Source organism: Arvicanthis niloticus, chromosome 18, assembly GCF_011762505.2.
Source record: "Arvicanthis niloticus isolate mArvNil1 chromosome 18, mArvNil1.pat.X, whole genome shotgun sequence".
NCBI lineage: Eukaryota > Metazoa > Chordata > Mammalia > Rodentia > Muridae > Arvicanthis > Arvicanthis niloticus.
The window spans coordinates 37,626,454-37,644,734 of record NC_047675.1 but is presented as its reverse complement, the minus strand read 5'-3'; the positions used below and the strand labels follow the sequence as shown (position 1 = coordinate 37,644,734).

The following is an 18,281-nucleotide window of genomic DNA, read 5'->3' as shown; positions in this document are numbered from 1 at the left end:
TAATCCTGACCATGTGAATTACATCCCTGGTCCACATGGTGGAAGAAGAGAGTTGGTCCTCTGCCTTCCACATGAACACTGGCACATTTGTGAATGCAAGCGTGCACATGCACACACATATTTTGTGAATATCATATTCATGTTTTATGAATAATACAATTCTTTTTAAAAGAGAATTTAAATCATATTTCCATTTGTATTTGTAAAACATTGGAAACAATCTAGATCTTTTGATAGTTGTGAATCAAATAAATTGTAGTTATATACAAATAGAATTGGAAGAGATACCGAAAAGAATCTCTGCTCAGACGATGAAGGTGTCTAATTCACTGAGAAATGAAAAAGGAATTACAAGAGAATCTGTCAAGTGTGGCCCTATTTAGACTGGGGATGTAGTTCAATAAAAGAACATTTGCTATCTTATAAAGACCCTGGGCTTAATTCCCAGCAATGCGTGCGCGTGCACACACACACACACACACACATCTAAACAAAAATAGAATGTGTCCCTATTTTTGTAAAAACTATGCATATTTGAGATGAAATTAGAAAATACAAAAAGAAGAGCTCTCAGATCTCTCTCTCCTCGATCTCCCTCTCCCTCTCTCCTTTATGATAACACCACCAAATGAGCGCTCACTGTGTGAGCTGTTCCTAAAGAATTTGCAAAATTCAAAGCATTTTTAAAAATCATTTTCTTGCCGGGCAGTGGTGGCACACACCTTTAATCCCAGCACTTGGGAGGCAGAGGCAGGCAGATTTCTGAGTTCGAGGCCAGCCTGGTTTACAAAGTGAGTTCCAGGACAGCCAGGGCTACACAGAGAAACCCTGTCTCAAAAAAACCAAACAAAAACAAATCATTTTCTCCCTTAGGAAGAAAGAGTACAAAGGAAAGTTTTGAAAACACAGTGATTGTTTTGCTGAAATACATTTTTCTCTCTCTCTCTTTTTTTTTGGGGGGGGGGGACAGAGTCTTAAATATTGAAGACAGATCTAGAAGTTGGTACCTGGGAGTTGGGTACTCACTATGTAGCTCAGAATAGCCTTGGACTTCTGATTCTCCTGCCTCTGCCTCTTGAATGCTGGGATTAAAGGTGTACACCACCATACTACTTTAAGTGGGGGCTGAGGATGGAACATAGAGCTTTGTGTGAGCATGCTACCGATCGAACAACATCCAGTGCCTGAAATATGACTTTTAATTTCATTTACTTCCCACTGGGCTCTCAGGACTCTCTCGTCAGGCACCTCCACTGGACACTAGGGGTTGGGTGGTGTCCAGAGCATGTTGCCATATGCTACTTAAATCCAAAACACGCACTCCCCTGCTACTTTGTGATGTGCTTGGATGTACATAGTGGCAGGGGCAGCTCATGTGCAGACATTTTAATCGTAAAACAGTGACGATTGAAAGTGGAGCAAATGCCCCAAGGCGTCAACAATACTGTGGGTTGCCCATGGATTAGTGATAAAAATTTAATTTTTATATACTCCCTCAATCACATCGCTAAACACTAATGTTGGACGGCTCACAATAACCTTGTAACTTCACTTCCGGGATTTGATGCCCTCCTCTGACATCTATGATCATCTGCATTTATGTGCACACACACACAGACAGAAATGATTAAACTTAAATCTTTGGGGGCTGGAGAGATGCATTAACAGTTTAGAGCACCTACTGATTTCACGGAGGACACAGAGGACCTGAGTTCAGTTTCCAGCTCCCACACAGTCGCTAACAGCTGTCTGTAACACCAGTTCCAGAAGATCTGACACCTTAAACTGGCCTCCTTGAGCACTGTGCCCACATGGTGTACAGACATACATGAAGGCAAAGCATTCATATATGTCAAATAAAAAAAAATCTAAATGTTCATTAAGTGTTTTTAAAAATTAAATATTTATTTAAGGTCTTTGGTCAGGTGTGGATTTGTACCATCACAGTTTGGTCATTTAAAGTGGCTCATCAAATCATTCTATGTGCCTGCACATTTTATTATACAGCATCAAATGTCATACCGATTCCACCACTGTTCTCATCAACACTGGCTAAGTATCCAGAAGCAGGACAGGCTTTTGCCAAAATTCTGTTTAATGTAAAAGCTCACTTTATCATTAAGCAACAGATATAATCGGCTGTTTTCCTGGAAGTGACAGTTCCCTTCATTTATTGTTAAGAAAGGTTTCAACTTCACCAAAAACACAGAATCGGCAATGTTTCCTCAGTAGTCATTCTTTAAGTCAGGATGGTGTTTCCAGGTTAGAGATATGGCTCAATGGTTTGTAAAAAGCGTTTACCATGTAAGCACCAGGATATGAACTTGAATCCCAGAACCCATGTAATCCTGGACATTGTCAGGCACATCTGTAATCCCAGTGTCCCAACAATGAGTGGGAAGTAAAGAAACAAGAATCCTCACAAGCATTCATGTTACCAAGCCTGGTATATGGAGCAGCAAATAATAGGAGGCCCTATCTCAACAAGGTGGGAACTGAGGACCAACACCTAAGATCGCCCTCTGACCACCATATGCTTGCCAGAGCAGGTATATACCCACACTCTACACACGCTCCCATATTTGAATGCTTAGTCATCAGGCAGCGAGACTCTGATAGGATTAGGAGGCATGACCTTGTTAGAGGAAAGTGTGTCACTGGGGAGTGGGGTTTCATTAAGCCCAGAGTCTCTGTCTCTGTCTCTGTCTCTGTCTCTGTCTCTGTCTCTCTCCCTCTCCCTCTCCCTCTCTCTCTCTCTCTCTCTCTCTCTCTCTCTCTCTCTCTCTCTCTCTCTGTGTGTGTGTGTGTGTCTGTCTGTCTGTCTGTCTGTCTGTCTCTGGATCTCTCTTCTATAGATCTCAGCTACTTCTCCAGCACCACATCTACTTGTTTCAATGCTTCCTGCCAGGATGATAATGTACTAAACCTCTGAAACTGTAAACAAGTCCCCAATTAAACGCTTTCTCTTATAATAGTTGCCTTGGTCATGGTGTCTCTTCATAGCAACAGAACAGTGACCAAGACACTCATATATACACACACTTTTGAATGCACACACACACACAAATGTATGCATACACAGACATGAATCTATGCACACACACACACACACACATATGAGCATACACAGAATGTGTTCTGTAAGAAAAGTAGAACATTTATACCTTCCTTCCTGAATGTGGATGAAACATGATCAGCTGCCTCATGCTCTTGCCGTCATGCCTTCCCTGCCATGATGTACCGTACCCTCAAACTCTGAGCCAAAAGAAACCTTTCTTTCCATAAGTTTCTTTTGTCATAAGAATACCAAAATTAAATAATACAGAAATTTGGTACCCAGGAGGGGGTTATTATTATAGTAAATCTAACCATGTGGTCCTTTGGAAATGGTTTGTGTGAGGAATACGGAAGCTGCAGGCTAGAGAAGCTCTGGATCAGTAAGCAGGGGTTAGGACATTCTGGTGGGATTTCAGAAGACTAGAACGCCAAAGGGAATGTGACTAGTGGAGGCCTGGCTCATGAGCTTTCATAGGGCACAGGGCTCGGTCAGGAACTGGGATGAAGCTATTTGTATTGTATTCTGGCAAAGAGTCAGGCTGCATTTTGCCTATGTGCTGAAAGCTTGGGTGAAATTGAATTTTTAAAGTGATGGACTAATTTGTTTGGCAGAGGAAATTTAAGACAGGACAGCATTCAGATTGCAGTGCTTGGCTCACCGTTCTTGCTCAGATACACAGAGAGACCAGAAAGAGGGAAAATGTATCTGTCTGATGAGAAAGGACTGTGAGCAAATTTAAAGTCACAGACAGAGGTCGTAGACAAAGCCTCTGACATTACTAAAGACATTAGTGCCATTAGGGGTAAACCTCTTGCTCTGTACTGGGATAATAAATAAGGTGCCCTGAATGCATCATCCATCTAAGGCTCCAACTTGTGAAACACCATCATCCATCTAAGGCTCCAACTTGTGAAACACCATCATCCATCTAAGGCTCTAACTTGTGAAAATGCAGAGCCTAAACTGAGAGTGCTACCACAGGGACCCTCTGCTCCAAGATGGCTGTCTAAGGAAGAGTTTTTACTAGGCCAGCCTGGAAGGCACATAGAGGCTGATGCAACTGTGCTTTCAGGTGGACAAGACACATTTCACGATGGAAACAGAACTTAGCTGTGTCTTCCACGTGGTACTACTGGTTTTTAAGGCAAGTAAGGGGGTCATGGAGGCTTGTACCAAAGTTCTAGAAAGCTGCCTAGGTCATCTGATCGTAGTAGAGTCAGGTTCTCTGTAGGGAGGCCCTGAGAGACCACCTTGTGAAAGTCTAAAGATGAAGCCTAACAGTGTAGTGGGGACTCCAGGATGTTGGAGATCACAGGACCTTGGGATGTCTGCTGAGAAAATCTGCAGGCATGGAGTAGAGTCTTTCGAAGATAGAGGGAATGTATCCTTCAGGCAGTAGAGCTATGTGTATAGGCAGAGCTGCTCAAGACTATGAGAGTCCAGATGATTTTATCATGAGTCCCAGATGCCAGATGTAGAGTTGAAGGGTTTGGTGTTTGCTCTGCTGGGTTTTGCTGTTGCTTTAGTAAACATTTCCTTGCTATCATTCCATCCTTTCATTCTGGACTGGAAATGTTTACTGCATGTCATCACTCATTGGAAGTTTGGAGCTTGTTCTATTTCATATGGACTCCTAGTTAAGCTAAGATTGCCTTGACTTCAGAGATGTTAGGGCTCTTGAACAATTCTGGAACTGTTAAGACTTTGGGGACTTCAAGGATGGGCTAAATGAATTTTGCATTATGAGATGAACACAAGCCTTTAGTGACCATAAGGCTGAAATTAATGATTTAAAAGTGATGTGTGTAACCATCCTTACAGGAATGAAGATACCATAAACAGATACTGTGTCCCTTCCTTGGGCTCTCCGGCTATTGACAATGGACCTCAAGTTGGAAAGGGGAAAAGTCTAGGATTCTGGTGCCAATCAGAGGCAGAGCTTGTCTCTGAGAGAGAATTTTCACAAAATACTGACTTGTCAGACCACCTTGCAGGAGAGACCGAGTTGAGACAATGAAGGTGGGTGGGACCTCACTTCAACTAGGAGTAACTTATCCACACCCCATAGCCTCTACTAGGATAGAGTAGCTTACTCAATCCCCTTAGCCTCTGCTTATACCTCATGTTAGAACCTAAAGACAGACTGGAAGTGGGTGGGTCACTGGGGCTCTTGGCTCATCTTCCTAGCGTGGTCACATCTCATAAATCTGCTTTTCAGTTTTCTTTGTTTGCTTAAGTAGCCTGTTGGCAATGGGTGGCTAAGCCTGGCTTGTTAGGTGCTGCCAGGGCTCAGGCTCTGACCCTAAAAACTCCCGAGTCACAATTTAAGTGACCGAACCAGGAAGATAGACACTTTTGATTTGTTTGTTTCAGTCACTTAGAACAAACTGACCTTGGATGAAGAAGATAGAAGGGAAACACAACTACCAGAGTCACTTCATTCCTCAGACTTTTCCTTCCCTTCCCGTGTCAGGAGGTCATCAGTTGCTTTTATTGGGTAAAGTGGAGAAGTGAGTTATTAGGACTTGGTTTGAATTTGCTTCTTGTCAGTGCCCCCCCCCCCCCAGGCTTTGCCTTCCTGTTGGATTGGGGCTCCTTTGAGCTATTTTGGTTCATTTTTGAACCATTTTGGTAACTACTGTCTGGTGAACTCTGAGCTGGTTCAGTTGTGCTGAATCATTTGGAATATTGTTATGCCATTGTATGACAGGACTCATCCCATTTGGAAATTTGGGGTGGGGGGTCTCTCTTGAGGCAATCATGGTTGTTAAATCACTTGAGAGAGAGAAATGAGGCGTTAAGGAGATCTTTTCTGTGATTTGTATAACCATAAAGACTGCTATACCTTTTATTATGCTGGTGCCCCCTAGGGAGAATTTTGATCAGAGTTTGTATGCTCGTGATGGTTTTAAGGCAGTGTGAGACAAGACAATCTGTTCCTAGAATTCCTGGAAATAACTGAGTTGTAAATCTCTGGTTACTTCATCTCTGCCTTTCTTGCTTGCTTGCTTTCTTGCTTTAAGATTTATATTTTCTGTGTATGAGTACTTTGCTTGCATGTATGTTCATGCACCATGCATCTGTAGTGTCTGTAGGGTCCCCTGGAACTGGAGTTAGAGATGGTTGTGAACCATTATATGGATGCTGGAAAATAAGCCTGGGTCCTGTGCAAGAGCAGCAAGTGTTCTGAACTGCCAGATCTCCAGCTCCTCATCTTCGCATTTCTGTTTTCAAGTTATTTCTGCTAAAATTATGATTCTCATCATGCCTGATTTAAACTGTATGTAGGCTTGGTGCCAGCATCTTATGGGCAGAGCCATTTCTCTAGCACCCCCTCCCCCCTGCTATTTTATTCTCTTTATGCAAAGACATTCTCTAATACTGTGTGCTCTCGGCAGTGCTTCCTAACAATTTTAAAAGTATAGACATAGGTCACCTAAGGAGTACATCTTTGCCAGGCAGTGGTGGCACATGCCTTTATCCCAGCACTTGGGAGGCAGAGGCAGGTGGATTTCTGAGTTCCAGGCCAGCCTGGTCTACCGAGTGAGTTCCGGAACAGCCAGGGCTACACAGAGAAACTCTGTCTTGAAAAACAAAACAACAACAAAAAAGAAGAAGATAGTACCCACAGAACAAATAGGGTGGGTTCTAGGGATGTCTGATGTAGAAAAATCACTTCTTCCATACCTCTCAGTTCCTTAAAATTGACTATCAAGGATATTATTGGCATTAATACTTTTACATCGGTCTTAGTTTCTTTTCTATTGCTATGCTGAGACACCATAACCAAGGCAATTTGTAGCAAAAAGAGTTTATTGGGGGCTTATAGTTCAGAGGGTAAGCCCATGGCTATCATAGCAGAGAGCATGGCAGTCAGCAGGCAGGCATGTCACCTCCTCCAACAAGGCCACACCTCCTAATCCTTCCCAAACAGTTTCATCAACTAGGAAATCAAGCATTCAAATATATGAGCCTGAGGGACCATTCTCATTCAAATGACCACAACCTCTACCCACCCCTGCCTTTTTCTCTAAGCAGAGGATCAGATTAGACCAAGCAGAATGGATCTCATCCTTGTGTTGAGACCAAGCCATCAGGCAAACAGTGATGTCTTCAGAAAAACACTGCTCAGAGACAAAGGAGGAAAAGTCAAAACTGAGATGAAGTCACATTGGGCATAGTAGTACTTGCCTGTGATCTCAATGCTTGGGAGCCTGAGGCAGGAGGATTGTGCTTTTTGAGACCAGCCTGGGTTTTGTAGCAAGACTTGGTCAAAGCCAACAAAAAAATGGAACCACTGTGCCCACCCTTGTAGAGTAGCTAAAGCCAAGAGAGGAGGAATGACCCATCTACTCAGCTACCTGACGTTAACTGATTAACTGAATGTCTCTGGACCTTGATCTCTGCTTATATTGTTTGTGATAATTGTTTCAGGCACAGGTATATTATACCTCAGAACTGAGGTCTAAAAACAAAGCATGAGAATGTAGCCATCCTGGTAGCGATCATGTTGTTCTAAAGGGAGACTGGGGCCCCAATCTTTGCTTATCAGGGTATTCCAGTAGGCTTGGTGCTACAATGGAAGTTTCGTTCCTCCTGACCTCTGACCTCCACTTGTGCCTGATGATGGACCCCAAGAAATCGGAATTTCCCCGGGAATCTCATAATGGGAAAAGGAGAAGCCTGCTATCAGTCAGATGGTGTGCTTTTTTTTTGTTTGTGTGTTTGTTTGTTTTGTTTTGTTTTCTGTCACAGTACGAGAAAAGAAACTAATATACCGGCCAAAATGGAGTCACTTGAGCTCAGTGCCACACAATCCAAACAAAACTGTAAGGAAACATGTAGATCTCATCCGGTTAAGTTTCCTGAAAACTAGAAATTCCAGTCTGAGTCATTGTGAGGAGAAAATCTGTGGAAAGGTGGTGGCAGTGGGAAGTGAGTGTGGGGATCAGATCATAAGAACAAGGAGTAACGGTGCACAGACTGTGATGCCAGTGCTTGTGCGTGCCATGACATCAACAAAGTGTCCCGTCTGCTTTAACCTTTAGGAAGGCTGGGCTGACGTCAGTCCATCAGCTCCCCTCCTGCTCTTTCTTTGCGCCCATTTTATAAAACCCACTGGGGGCTGTCATTCAATTTTGTAGTCTATAACTAAATTAAGTTAAAGATTTAATTTTAGTTTATGTGTATGAGTATTTTGCCTTTATGTGTGCCCACAGAGGCCAGAAGAGGGTGTTGGAGTGCCCTTGGGATTTGAGTTACCATGTGGGTGCTAGGAATTGAACCTGGGTCCTTTGCAAGAGCAATCAGTGCCCTTAACCCTGATGCCATCTCTCCACCCCCACACCCATACTCTATAACTAAATTTGTCATTTTGTCTTGTTTTGTTTTTATGGCTCAGGCTGGCTTCAACTCATCCTCCTCCTAACTCAGCCTCCCTGTGTGGGAATATAGGTGCATACCACAGGCCTGGCAGAACTTTCTCCTTTGACATATCCATCCAAATGTGGTTGGGTGAATTAAGAGAGAACCAACTCCACAAAGTTGATTTCTGATCTCTGCCTGTGCACGGTGTCACACATTCTCCTCCATCATGCACACATGCACAATAAAAATGAGTAAAAACTAAATAAATTAAGGAGTTTGTATTCCTGTCTCAAAGGAGGAAAGAATCATGGAGAGGTAGTCGATCTCAATGGCGGTACAAAGGCTCTTCTGGAATTGCTGTGGGGGTTGCTTGGAACCAACATGGCCGCCACCCTGCTCCAGGATGGTCTTGGAAGTAATCTTCTCCCTCACTGCTTCTCCTCAGCACTCCTCTGCAAGGAAGCCTTTCTGGGGGCACACTGCACTAGGCTACCCCCCTTTGTCCCGGGGTTTCCTTCCTTGTGGCCATGGTGGTAGCCTACTCTGTGACATGCTGCTGAGACTTGCAGGGTGAGGAAGGATCAGCCTGACAGGGAGTCAGGAGATGGTTCCAGGTGTAGGGCACAGTGAAGTGTCAAGGTCTCGAGCCTGGCCTGAGCTCTGGAATGGAAAGGAAAACTGCAGCTTAAGCTCAAAGAGGAGGCTGGAAGGAAGTGTAGCTGACGGAGGAGTCCGAGGGCCCTATGGGACTTTAAAGCCTCCGTACAAAATGCTTGTTTGAAGGGCTTCAGGGAGCAGTTGACTTTGAAGACGTGAAGTAGCTGCCTGGTGTCCTTGTTTTCCAGATCTGCAGAGGCCACCTTAAACCGGCTCCACCTTAAGCAGGCTCCACCCAGTGCAGCCATTGGGTCCCGCTAGAGGCAGGCCGGCAAGGCCTCCTCCCCGCCTAGTTACTCTCACCTTAGCTGCGGTCTGGTTATGGCTAAGCTCCTTCGGGTGGCCACCCTGAGGTTGTCTCCCTGGAGGCGCTACTGCTCCAGGGGGTCGCAGGTATAAGTCTATGTGTGGATGGGGTCCTGGAGGGTGGAGAGCCTGGCCTGAGGTTCTCGAGGCTCCGTGACGTCATCTGGCAGGCTGACCAGTCCCCCATTCTTCTCTCCTGCCACAAGGCAGGTCTGTGGTTCCTACTGTCTTTCCGATGATTCTTGAACACTGTTTCTACCCTGCAGGGTGGACTCAGCCAGGACTTTGTGGAGGCTCTGAAGGCAGTTGTAGGAAGCCCCCATGTGTCCACTGCCTCTGCGGTCAGAGAGCATCATGGGCATGATGAGTCAATGCACAGGTATCAGAAGGGACTGAGGGTCCTAGGCTGTCCCTGCCTCTCTGAACACCTGTTTGGAGTGCCCAGGCATTCTTACAGAGAGAGGTGCTCTCGGCCCTGGTCTGCCGAGGTGCCTGTCCTCAGGTCCTTAAACCATTCCAGGTTCCTGGAAAAGAGAGGGTGAGAGGCTTCCACACCTTTTCAAACCTCTGATGCCTGCCTGCTTCTAGGTGTCAACCTCCTGACGCTGTGGTGTGGCCTCAGAATGTGGACCAGGTCAGCCGACTGGCAACCCTGTGCTACAATCAAGGTGTTCCCATCATCCCATTTGGCACAGGCACCGGTGTTGAGGGGGGAGTCTGTGCTGTGCAGGTATAGTGGGGTGCCCTGGGTCTGGTCCCATCACACAGGACACATTTACAGCAATCTTCACCTGCCATCCCAGAGCTCTGGTATGGCTGCTGGAAGCCTCGGCCATAAAATGGGGTTCTAGGGGCTGCTTCTGGCCTAGAGACCTAGGTTGGGCAGGTTTTTTTTTTCAATCTTGCCACCAGGGTGGAGTGTGCATCAACCTGACCCATATGGACCAGATCATGGAGCTGAATGCAGAAGACTTCTCGGTGGTGGTGGAGCCTGGCGTCACCCGTAAAGCTCTCAATACCCACCTGCGCGACAGTGGCCTTTGGTTTCCTGTTGGTAGGCCTTGGACTAACCACTCTGTCAGAGTACCGAGGGCTTGGGGGCGTGGTCTGAGGGATTTCACAGGACCTCCATCTTTCCGGCAAGGGGCAAAGGGTCTCCCCAGTTGCTCTCTCCAGCATTTCATTCTCTAGACCCAGGTGCAGATGCTTCTCTGTGTGGCATGGCAGCCACCGGGGCCTCGGGCACCAATGCTGTGCGCTATGGAACCATGCGGGACAATGTGATCAACCTGGAGGTGGTGCTGCCTGATGGCAGGGTGCTTCACACCGCAGGCCGGGGCCGCCATTATAGGTGAGCACTGCCTGACTTAGTTGCAGGGCCTCCCGGATAGGATAGGTAAGTGACACTCAGGAGGGCCCCGAGACTGTCTGGAGAGCCAGCGAGAGAGTGCTGGAGTTGGCTCTCCCTGTGCAAGGCCTCTCTGGGCCATTAAACCACAAACACTGTGATGACAATCGGGGCTGCAGGAGACCAGACCAAACCTGTCTTCCAGCTTTAGTGACTTCTGGACAGTAGTCACGGCCTGGGCACTCACCTAACCTTCTATGTCCCTGGGCCCAGGAAGAGTGCAGCTGGCTACAATCTCACAGGACTCTTTGTGGGCTCTGAGGGGACTCTGGGCATCATTACATCTGCCACCCTGCGCCTGCACCCTGCGCCCGAAGCCACAGTGGCTGCCATTTGTGCGTTCCCCAGTGTTCAAGCGGCTGTGGATAGCACAGTGCAGATCCTCCAGGCTGCAGTGCCTGTGGCCCGCATTGGTGAGCCAGGGGAGGGAGGGTTCCACAGAAAAGGCCCCCTTAGAAGGCCAGGCCTCACCTGATCAGCCTTCTCCCTGGCTCCAGAGTTTCTGGATGATGTCATGATGGATGCTTGCAACAGACACAGCAAACTTAACTGCCCTGTGGCACCCACACTTTTCCTGGAGTTCCACGGTTCCCAGCAGGCACTGGAGGAACAGCTGCAGCGCACAGGTGCGCTGGGGACATGGCTCTGTGAGGTCTGGGCTGTCCCGGTAGAGGGCTAAGGATAAGCCTTTCTGTGCTTACTACAGAGGCCATCACTCAGGATAATGGCGGCTCTCACTTCTCCTGGGCCAAGGAGGCTGAAAAGCGCAATGAACTTTGGGCAGCGCGGCACAACGCTTGGTATGCAGCCTTGGCCCTGTGTCCAGGAAGTAAGGTGAGCTGGACTGGGGTAGAGGTGGGATCTACCCACTACTTTACTGCAGAGAGAAGGCTGAGGCCCACCAAGGGCTGGCTGAGTGGGGTGTGAGGACCAAGGGCAATAGACCACTGCACCCAGCTATTCCAGGCAGTCTAAGAGGGAGAACTGTTAATATGCCCACAACGTGGGAGTTCATGAGTCAGCCTCAGGTGCAGTGTTGAGCACTTAGGAATTCTAAACACAGAGGAAAAGTCGACTGGGGAAGAATTGGAGAGGAAGAAGGCAGTTTAGCCAGAAGGGAAGGCTGGGCATATTATGCAGAACCTCAGAAGTGTGGGGCTGCTGGGAACCTGCATGTGGTCCAGGCTTGGATCCAGGGGAGTAGTGAAGACTTGGGCTAGCGAATACACCAAGGCCAGTGGGCTTGAGGACAGATGTTTCATTCTATGATATCAAGATCCCTTGGACTGGTCCTACGGCCTGAGTCACAGTGATTCCTTACCTTTGGGAAGGCGGTGGGTGATGGCGGGGAATCACACAAGCTTGCCTTCTGATGCAGGCCTATTCCACGGATGTGTGTGTGCCCATCTCCCGCTTGCCAGAGATCTTGGTAGAGACCAAGGAGGAGATTAAGGCCTCAAAACTCACAGGTTTTGTTCTACTTTATTGCTGTGTGGGAGGCACTGGGGTTAGCCAAGGCCTGGGCAAGAAGGCTAGAGGTGACAGTTACTATTCTTTGGGCCCCTAGGAGCCATTGTTGGGCACGTAGGTGATGGTAACTTTCACTGCATCCTGCTGGTCAACCCACATGATGTGGAGGAGCAGAAGAGGGTCAAGGTCTTTGCAGAAACTCTGGGCAGGTGAGGATTGAGCCAGGGAGGGGTGGGCGCTGGGGAGGGCAGAGGCTGAGGGAGAAAGCTGCTGATGGACTTCAATGGTCCTCCTAGGCGTGCCCTGGCACTCCATGGGACATGCACCGGAGAACATGGCATCGGGCTGGGCAAGAGGCAGCTGCTCCAAGAGGAAGTGGGTCCCGTGGGTATGGCGACTATGCGGCAGCTCAAAGACACACTGGATCCCCGAGGTCTCATGAACCCAGGCAAAGTGCTATGAGGAACGTGTAACACTTGGCCCACCCGCAATCCCAAGAATGCAAAGCCCCTGTTCTGGACTTTTCCTTCATGCCAATGACTGTGCAAGAAATGGAATGGCTGATGCTATCTATGCCTGCCAGGTAGCCCTCTGTAGCTGGGGCTCAGGATGAAGGTGAGGAAGAAGGACTCACTCACAGAAAGCCACCACTGTTGTTCTCAGAAGCCTTTTACTCCAGTAGAAAAACCCAGGGTGTTTCCCAGTGGAGTTTCTTCTTGGCTGGCAGAGATGGTGTGGGCCTACTCCAAGCTAAGATCAGATTCCTCTGTGGAGGCCTCTCCTCTGCTGGTGCCCAATATCATATGATTCACCCTATATATAGTGATAGGAGCATCCATTCCACAGTTAGGCCTTCTCCTTGCCCCACCCCCCGTGAATGTGAACCCCATTTGCAGCTGCATCCTTTCCTCCTCTCTAGGTCTCTGACCTTGGACTAATGAGCCATTTATTTTGGGCCTGTCCCCAGACTAATAGTAGCCTGGGGCGCCGTATGGAGTTCAAGCTTTGGAAGAAAGCCAGTCCCAGCCCCTCTACTTTTGCATACCTGAGGCAGAAGACCTGCCTGTGGTGGTGGGGGGTGTCACCTGACAGTTTCCCCACCAGGAAACTGAAGTACCTTCTCCAAGCTGTTATGGAGGACATTAGAAGTACACATGAGATAATCCAGTGTCCCTCCCCTCTCCATGGTATAATGCACTATCCACCAGGGTTTACTTTTAAAGTTGGGGTCTTGCCCACTTTGAGGCCTGGCAGTTTTGAGATTCCCTGGCCAGAGCTCTTGTCTGGCGGTGCTTGGCAGGTGTTCCCCAGAAGTCCACGAGAGGGCGCACAACACCAGAAACATAAGAGACTTTCAGGGTGGCCAGTCTCTCTAGACATTTTACCCCTTGTGTGTCCCAGTCAACTGCAGTACCATCTTCTCTACTACAAGGTCTTTGGGTTGGAAAAACAGAAGGGGCAGTTTCTTGCTTCCACCCCACCACTTTCTCTGTCCAACTTTTGGTTTTGGGATTCCTTCTCCAGAATGTCTGTCTCACGATTCTTTGGCTCGCTCCCAAACTGCTTCAGGATGAAGAAACCCAAATATCAGACCTGCACTCACCAGGGAGAAAGATCACTAGTGAACCCCCCTCCCTCGAGTCCTCTCAAGTCTAGCTCCACTGGACAGGACGCCTACATACACCTCCCAATAACTGGTGACTCAACAGACAGCCATTTCCCCACAATTTCTTTTATTAAAGAAAATCCCAAACATACAGAAAAGTTGAAAGAACAAATACACTATTCACTGAAATATCAGTCGTTGAAGATTCAACAATGGACATTCTTGCCTTATTTGCTTTGTATACTTTGGGGGAGGGGAGACCATATGGGATTAGATTATACATTTCTTGAAATCATTCAACTATATATTTCAGCCACTGCCTTAAGAAGGACATTCTCCTATGAGTTTCAATACTATCAAATGGCTTGGATGGGTGGTTTTTCAAAAGGGGCTCCTGGAGCTCTCAGAAGGCTTTCTGGGCTCCTCAGAGCAAAGGGGAAGAACCCATCTCTTGGCTCTTCCATATTTTCTTCCTTCTCAGAAAGGCAGAGTAGGAACAACACAGGATTCTAGAGGGCTGTCTGGATGGAAGGTGACATACACAAACAAGTGCCACCTGGGAAGCCCAGACAAGCCTCATTCTACCCTCACACCAGGCACTGGCAATCTAGGTCCAAATTCAGAGGACGTGACAGCCAACAGAGGGCTTTGGTGTGCCAGGTGGGGGCGGAAGTCACTGGGGATGGGATGAGCACCAGCCTAGAGAGCCTAGAATAGCACCCGGTGTGGGGCTCAGTGCTGCCCCAACCAACTCAACCACGGGACTCAGCCACAGCACTGCCAAAGCGGCTGGGCTCACACAGCCAAGGTGGGTACACAAAGCCTGTCTCCAAGCCCAGGGGTCAGACAAGGAGATCTCTTTGAGGGCTGGGCCCTGCCCCGCCAGCTCTGCTGGTAGGATTATATATAGAACGGGGAGACACAGTTGCCAGGCAGAAGCTGGAGGTGCTGGGAATAGAACAGTGCCCTTTGCAGTGACAAAGCTACAGGGAAGCCTGCTATGCATGTGCCAGGCCTTTGGGGGCAGATCCCCGACACTCATTGAACTGAGCTGCATGACCGTGTCCCCACTTCACATGCAAGAAATCAAGTTCAGATGAATGCAGTTACTTGCTCACCATTCTGCCTCAGGACAGACAAGAGCCCAGTTTCTAGCCATTGATAGTGCTCACAGTCCTGAGACTCTAAATAAAGCACTCTTAGTTCTCTGAACTTGCTACCTGCCTTGGTTCACATGTGTCCACTGGCCTCCAACAAATGTCCTTGCACACAGCAGTTGCTTCAGGAAGCATCTGAGGGCAAGAGTGGTAGGTAGCATAGTCCAAACTATATCGGCCTATTGGGACTGGGCCCTGAGACAGCAGGACAAGGGGCAGGTTTGGGAATGGTCATGGTGGAGAGGTGGGGCCATTTCTCTCCAGAGCTCTCCTTAGCTGGCTCTGCAGGAGGCCCTGAAATGCAGCTCCTGGAACCTGGCTAGTAGACAGGCAGGCAGGTATGCACTGTTGCCCCCTGCCCCAAGTTTCCTGCCCAGCCTGCAATTTGCCAACTTTTATGAGGCTGAGTGGCTGGTTCTGGTTCAAGGACTGTGAGCTGGAACAGGCCCAGATCAGGGCCTCTTCCTGGGCCTCAGTGAAGCATGCCCATGAGTCAGCACTCAGCTGTGCACGGAGCAACAGGCAAGCAGAGTGCAGGATGGGGAGCAGAGGCTCTGAAGAATGGGCTTGGGCTGGCATCTCGAGGTGCCTATATCCTTGCAGCCTCTGATGGCTGTAAGGTCTCTGCCCTTGAATATCTTTCCAGTAACATCCTATCACAACCAGAGATGACAGAAGACTGACAATCACTCCATGATGCTTAAGAATTGATAAATTTCAAAGACACAGCTGAGCCACCATGTCGAGCCTCTGGCTAGGAGTGGCTAAGCCATTACAGGTGCTGACAGGGTATGGGCTGGGAGGTGGACAGAGGGAACTGGCATTTGCCTTCCAATTTGACTGTGTAACAACACTTCATTAAAATAAAATCACATGGTGCATCTTTTATTACACACTATATCATATCAAAACACCTTGACTGATAAAGATAAGCTTTTCTCCTAAGCTTTGAACAGTTTTAAAACATTTTTGTAAGTTTTTGTTTTTTTGGATTTTAATATATAAATACAGAAACCTATCCTGCATGGGCTAATGTCATGTGTGAATATCAATGGCTAAAATATTTCCGTGTGCCTGAAAACGGGGGTTGCAGTACATAGAGTCCTTTAGTAACTCTAAGTTTTCTCAGAAAAAAATTCACAAGGGCCTAGGAAAAATGTCCAGGCTTTTTTTTTTTTTTTTTCCTTCAGTGTATTTGCGATTGTTAAATCCTCTGATGGGATCAGATCCAGAAGGAAAGGTAGGGTGGATGTGGGGATGGAAGGGGAAGTGTCTGGGATGGGCTCTTCATCTTCCTCTTTTTTGGCAAGGAAATCAAGATATCAGAAATTTAAGGGGAGAAAAGTGCAAAACCAAGCCAGAAAAGTGGGACAGAACAAGAAAACAAAAATGAATCCCCCAAGGTAGAAAGTTTAATGATGCAGAGAGCCAACTGGGATGTTGGGCAAAGTAAGTGACATGTGCCCACCTGCCCACCCGCCCGCCTGCCCTCAGAGCGCTAGAGGTGAGGCCATGGCTATGCTTGCTTCTGTCACTGAGTGGGTTTTAGGTAGGCAGCAAACAGCAGTCTGTAAACATCACAAGGGAAAACACCAGTCGACACGAGACTTTTTTATAGAATTTTTTGTTGTTTGTAAACACTTTTTAAAGACAGACCCACACGCCTTTCAAAGGTGAAAAAGAAAATGCCCTTTCCCTCCTGGGTGGAGGGTGAGGGAGGACAGAGGTCAATTCATTCTTCTCTGAGACTCGCTCTCATCCACTGGGTGCCCTCATCGAGGACCATCTTCTGGAAGTCAGTGCAGAAGGGTGCCCTGTTCTCTCTGGTGTCCCAAGCTCAGCTCTGTCCAGTGTCCGAGGAACCTCCTCTCAGGAACAGGGGCTGGCTGTCCCTGTGTGGGTCGGAAGAAGTCAGTCCCACTCCATCTTGCTGAGAGTTGCCGCTCCATCGCACGGTGGCAGGAGCGTGTGTCCCCCTGAGGGCAGGCTGTCGGCTGGGGGCATCTGGTTCAGTCCAGGCAGGCCCATTGAAGCCAAATACCATGCCGGCACTTTGGACCTGCACTCTGGAGCTGGGATCCAATCCCTCTGCCTCACTCTCCCTTGCTTGCCATCAGATTTTGAGGTGAGGGTAAAAAGAGCCAATGTCCCTGATTTGCCTGACACCGTCAGCTGTTCTGGGCATTTACTTGGAATAAATAAAATAAACCTAACAAAAGAAAACACAACAAAGAAGAGAGAGAGAAGAAAAGGGATCCCCCAAACCTTTGGGTGTGAGATCAAGTGAGAATGGACTATTGGTTTTTCTGGGGCTTATGCTCTATTTGCCAGGGCAAAACCAAACAAAATAAAACAAGAGAGAGAAAATCCCCACCATGTCCTCAAAGGCCCAGGTGGGGTCGGGGACAGGATGGGGGGGTAGTTAAACAAGGTACCCTGGGGGAAGAAATGGAGGTCAGATCCAATAGTTACACAGAAATACAAATGCATGTGTGGGAGGGGGCTGCCTGCTGCTGTGACATTGTGCCATGGACAGACAGATGGATGAGTGTGGCCTGGAACCCTCAGATTTCAAATTCCCCAAGAAGTGGGGTAAGGCAGCCAGCAGGTAGAAGAACCAGCAATCTCTTTGCAGTGGATACTGTCTGTTCCACAGGTCATCTACTCAGTGACTCTGCCCTTTCAGAACCAAGTCTCTGAGGGGTGAGGGAGGGTGAGACAGCTGCACAGCCTGGCTGGGGGCTCATCTGCTTCAGCCCATGCACCCTGCAGGGGATCTTTCTGCCTCTCCTGAGAGAGAGGAGCCCGATTCTGCCTTTGCATGGAGGTTTTCATGAGTATATTACTATCGCTCTTTTATGTTCCCTCAGCTCCCAGGAACATCCCTCTACTTCCTGGGGACTGCTTCCTGAGGAAAGGCTTCTGTCTTTCTGCTTCTGCTTTCTCCCTGGTGGGGTGTGTATCAGGCAGACCAGTTCCTCTCCCCCAGCTCCCAGAAACTTGACTCTTAGCCCAGAGTCCCCTGACAAGTATGGGCTCACCTTTGAGAGGAGTCCGTAAGCAGGCCCAGCAGGGTCAATCAGCAGGGTGTTCTGGACAAGATCTGTTCACTTCAAACCATGAGTCTATGCAGCTGGAGTGGGGGCATCAAGGAAAACACATTAACTGCTGACACACTGTTCCTGCCAACGGAGCTTTTCAAGGGGTTGGACTCCCAGGAAGGACTTTCTAAATCTCTCCTGAAAGGACCCC

General features: G+C 48.0%; 2 protein-coding genes across 3 annotated transcripts in view; one reads left to right on the top strand and one right to left on the bottom strand.

Moving 5' to 3' along the window:
- Positions 1-9,317: 9,317 nt before the first annotated feature.
- Ldhd (lactate dehydrogenase D) lies at positions 9,318-14,085 on the top strand. The gene is made up of 11 exons (XM_034522235.2): positions 9,318-9,475; positions 9,655-9,767; positions 9,977-10,118; positions 10,301-10,442; positions 10,580-10,739; positions 11,010-11,209; positions 11,294-11,422; positions 11,503-11,630; positions 12,175-12,265; positions 12,364-12,475; positions 12,563-14,085. The coding sequence occupies exons 1-11, from the start codon at positions 9,404-9,406 to the stop codon at positions 12,726-12,728; spliced, it is 1,455 nt and encodes a 484-aa protein (XP_034378126.1). The 5' UTR covers positions 9,318-9,403; the 3' UTR covers positions 12,729-14,085.
- A 179-nt stretch (positions 14,086-14,264) lies between these two features.
- Znrf1 (zinc and ring finger 1) overlaps positions 14,265-18,281 on the bottom strand; it is an 88,771-nt gene continuing 84,754 nt past the window's right edge. The window contains exons 4-5 of one of the 2 annotated variants that reach the window (XM_034522238.2): positions 18,071-18,162; positions 14,265-17,238 (exon numbers count right to left, since the gene is read on the bottom strand). In XM_034522238.2, the coding sequence (XP_034378129.1) occupies positions 18,105-18,162 (58 nt within the window). In that variant the 3' untranslated portion in view covers positions 14,265-17,238; positions 18,071-18,104. The remainder of the gene's footprint in view (positions 17,239-18,070; positions 18,163-18,281) is intronic. The other variant, XM_034522237.2, reaches the window with a different exon arrangement.

What these genes read in the sequence shown, in the direction of transcription:
- Ldhd (XM_034522235.2), top strand. Translation starts at nt 9,404, where the DNA reads ATGGCTAAGCTCCTTCGGGTGGCCACCCTGAGGTTGTCTCCCTGGAGG. An exon ending in TGGCCTTTGGTTTCCTGTTG is followed by an intron (nt 10,443 to 10,579) that starts GTAGGCCTTGGA and finishes TTCATTCTCTAG; the next exon opens with ACCCAGGTGCAGATGCTTCT. An exon ending in TAAGGCCTCAAAACTCACAG is followed by an intron (nt 12,266 to 12,363) that starts GTTTTGTTCTAC and finishes TTGGGCCCCTAG; the next exon opens with GAGCCATTGTTGGGCACGTA.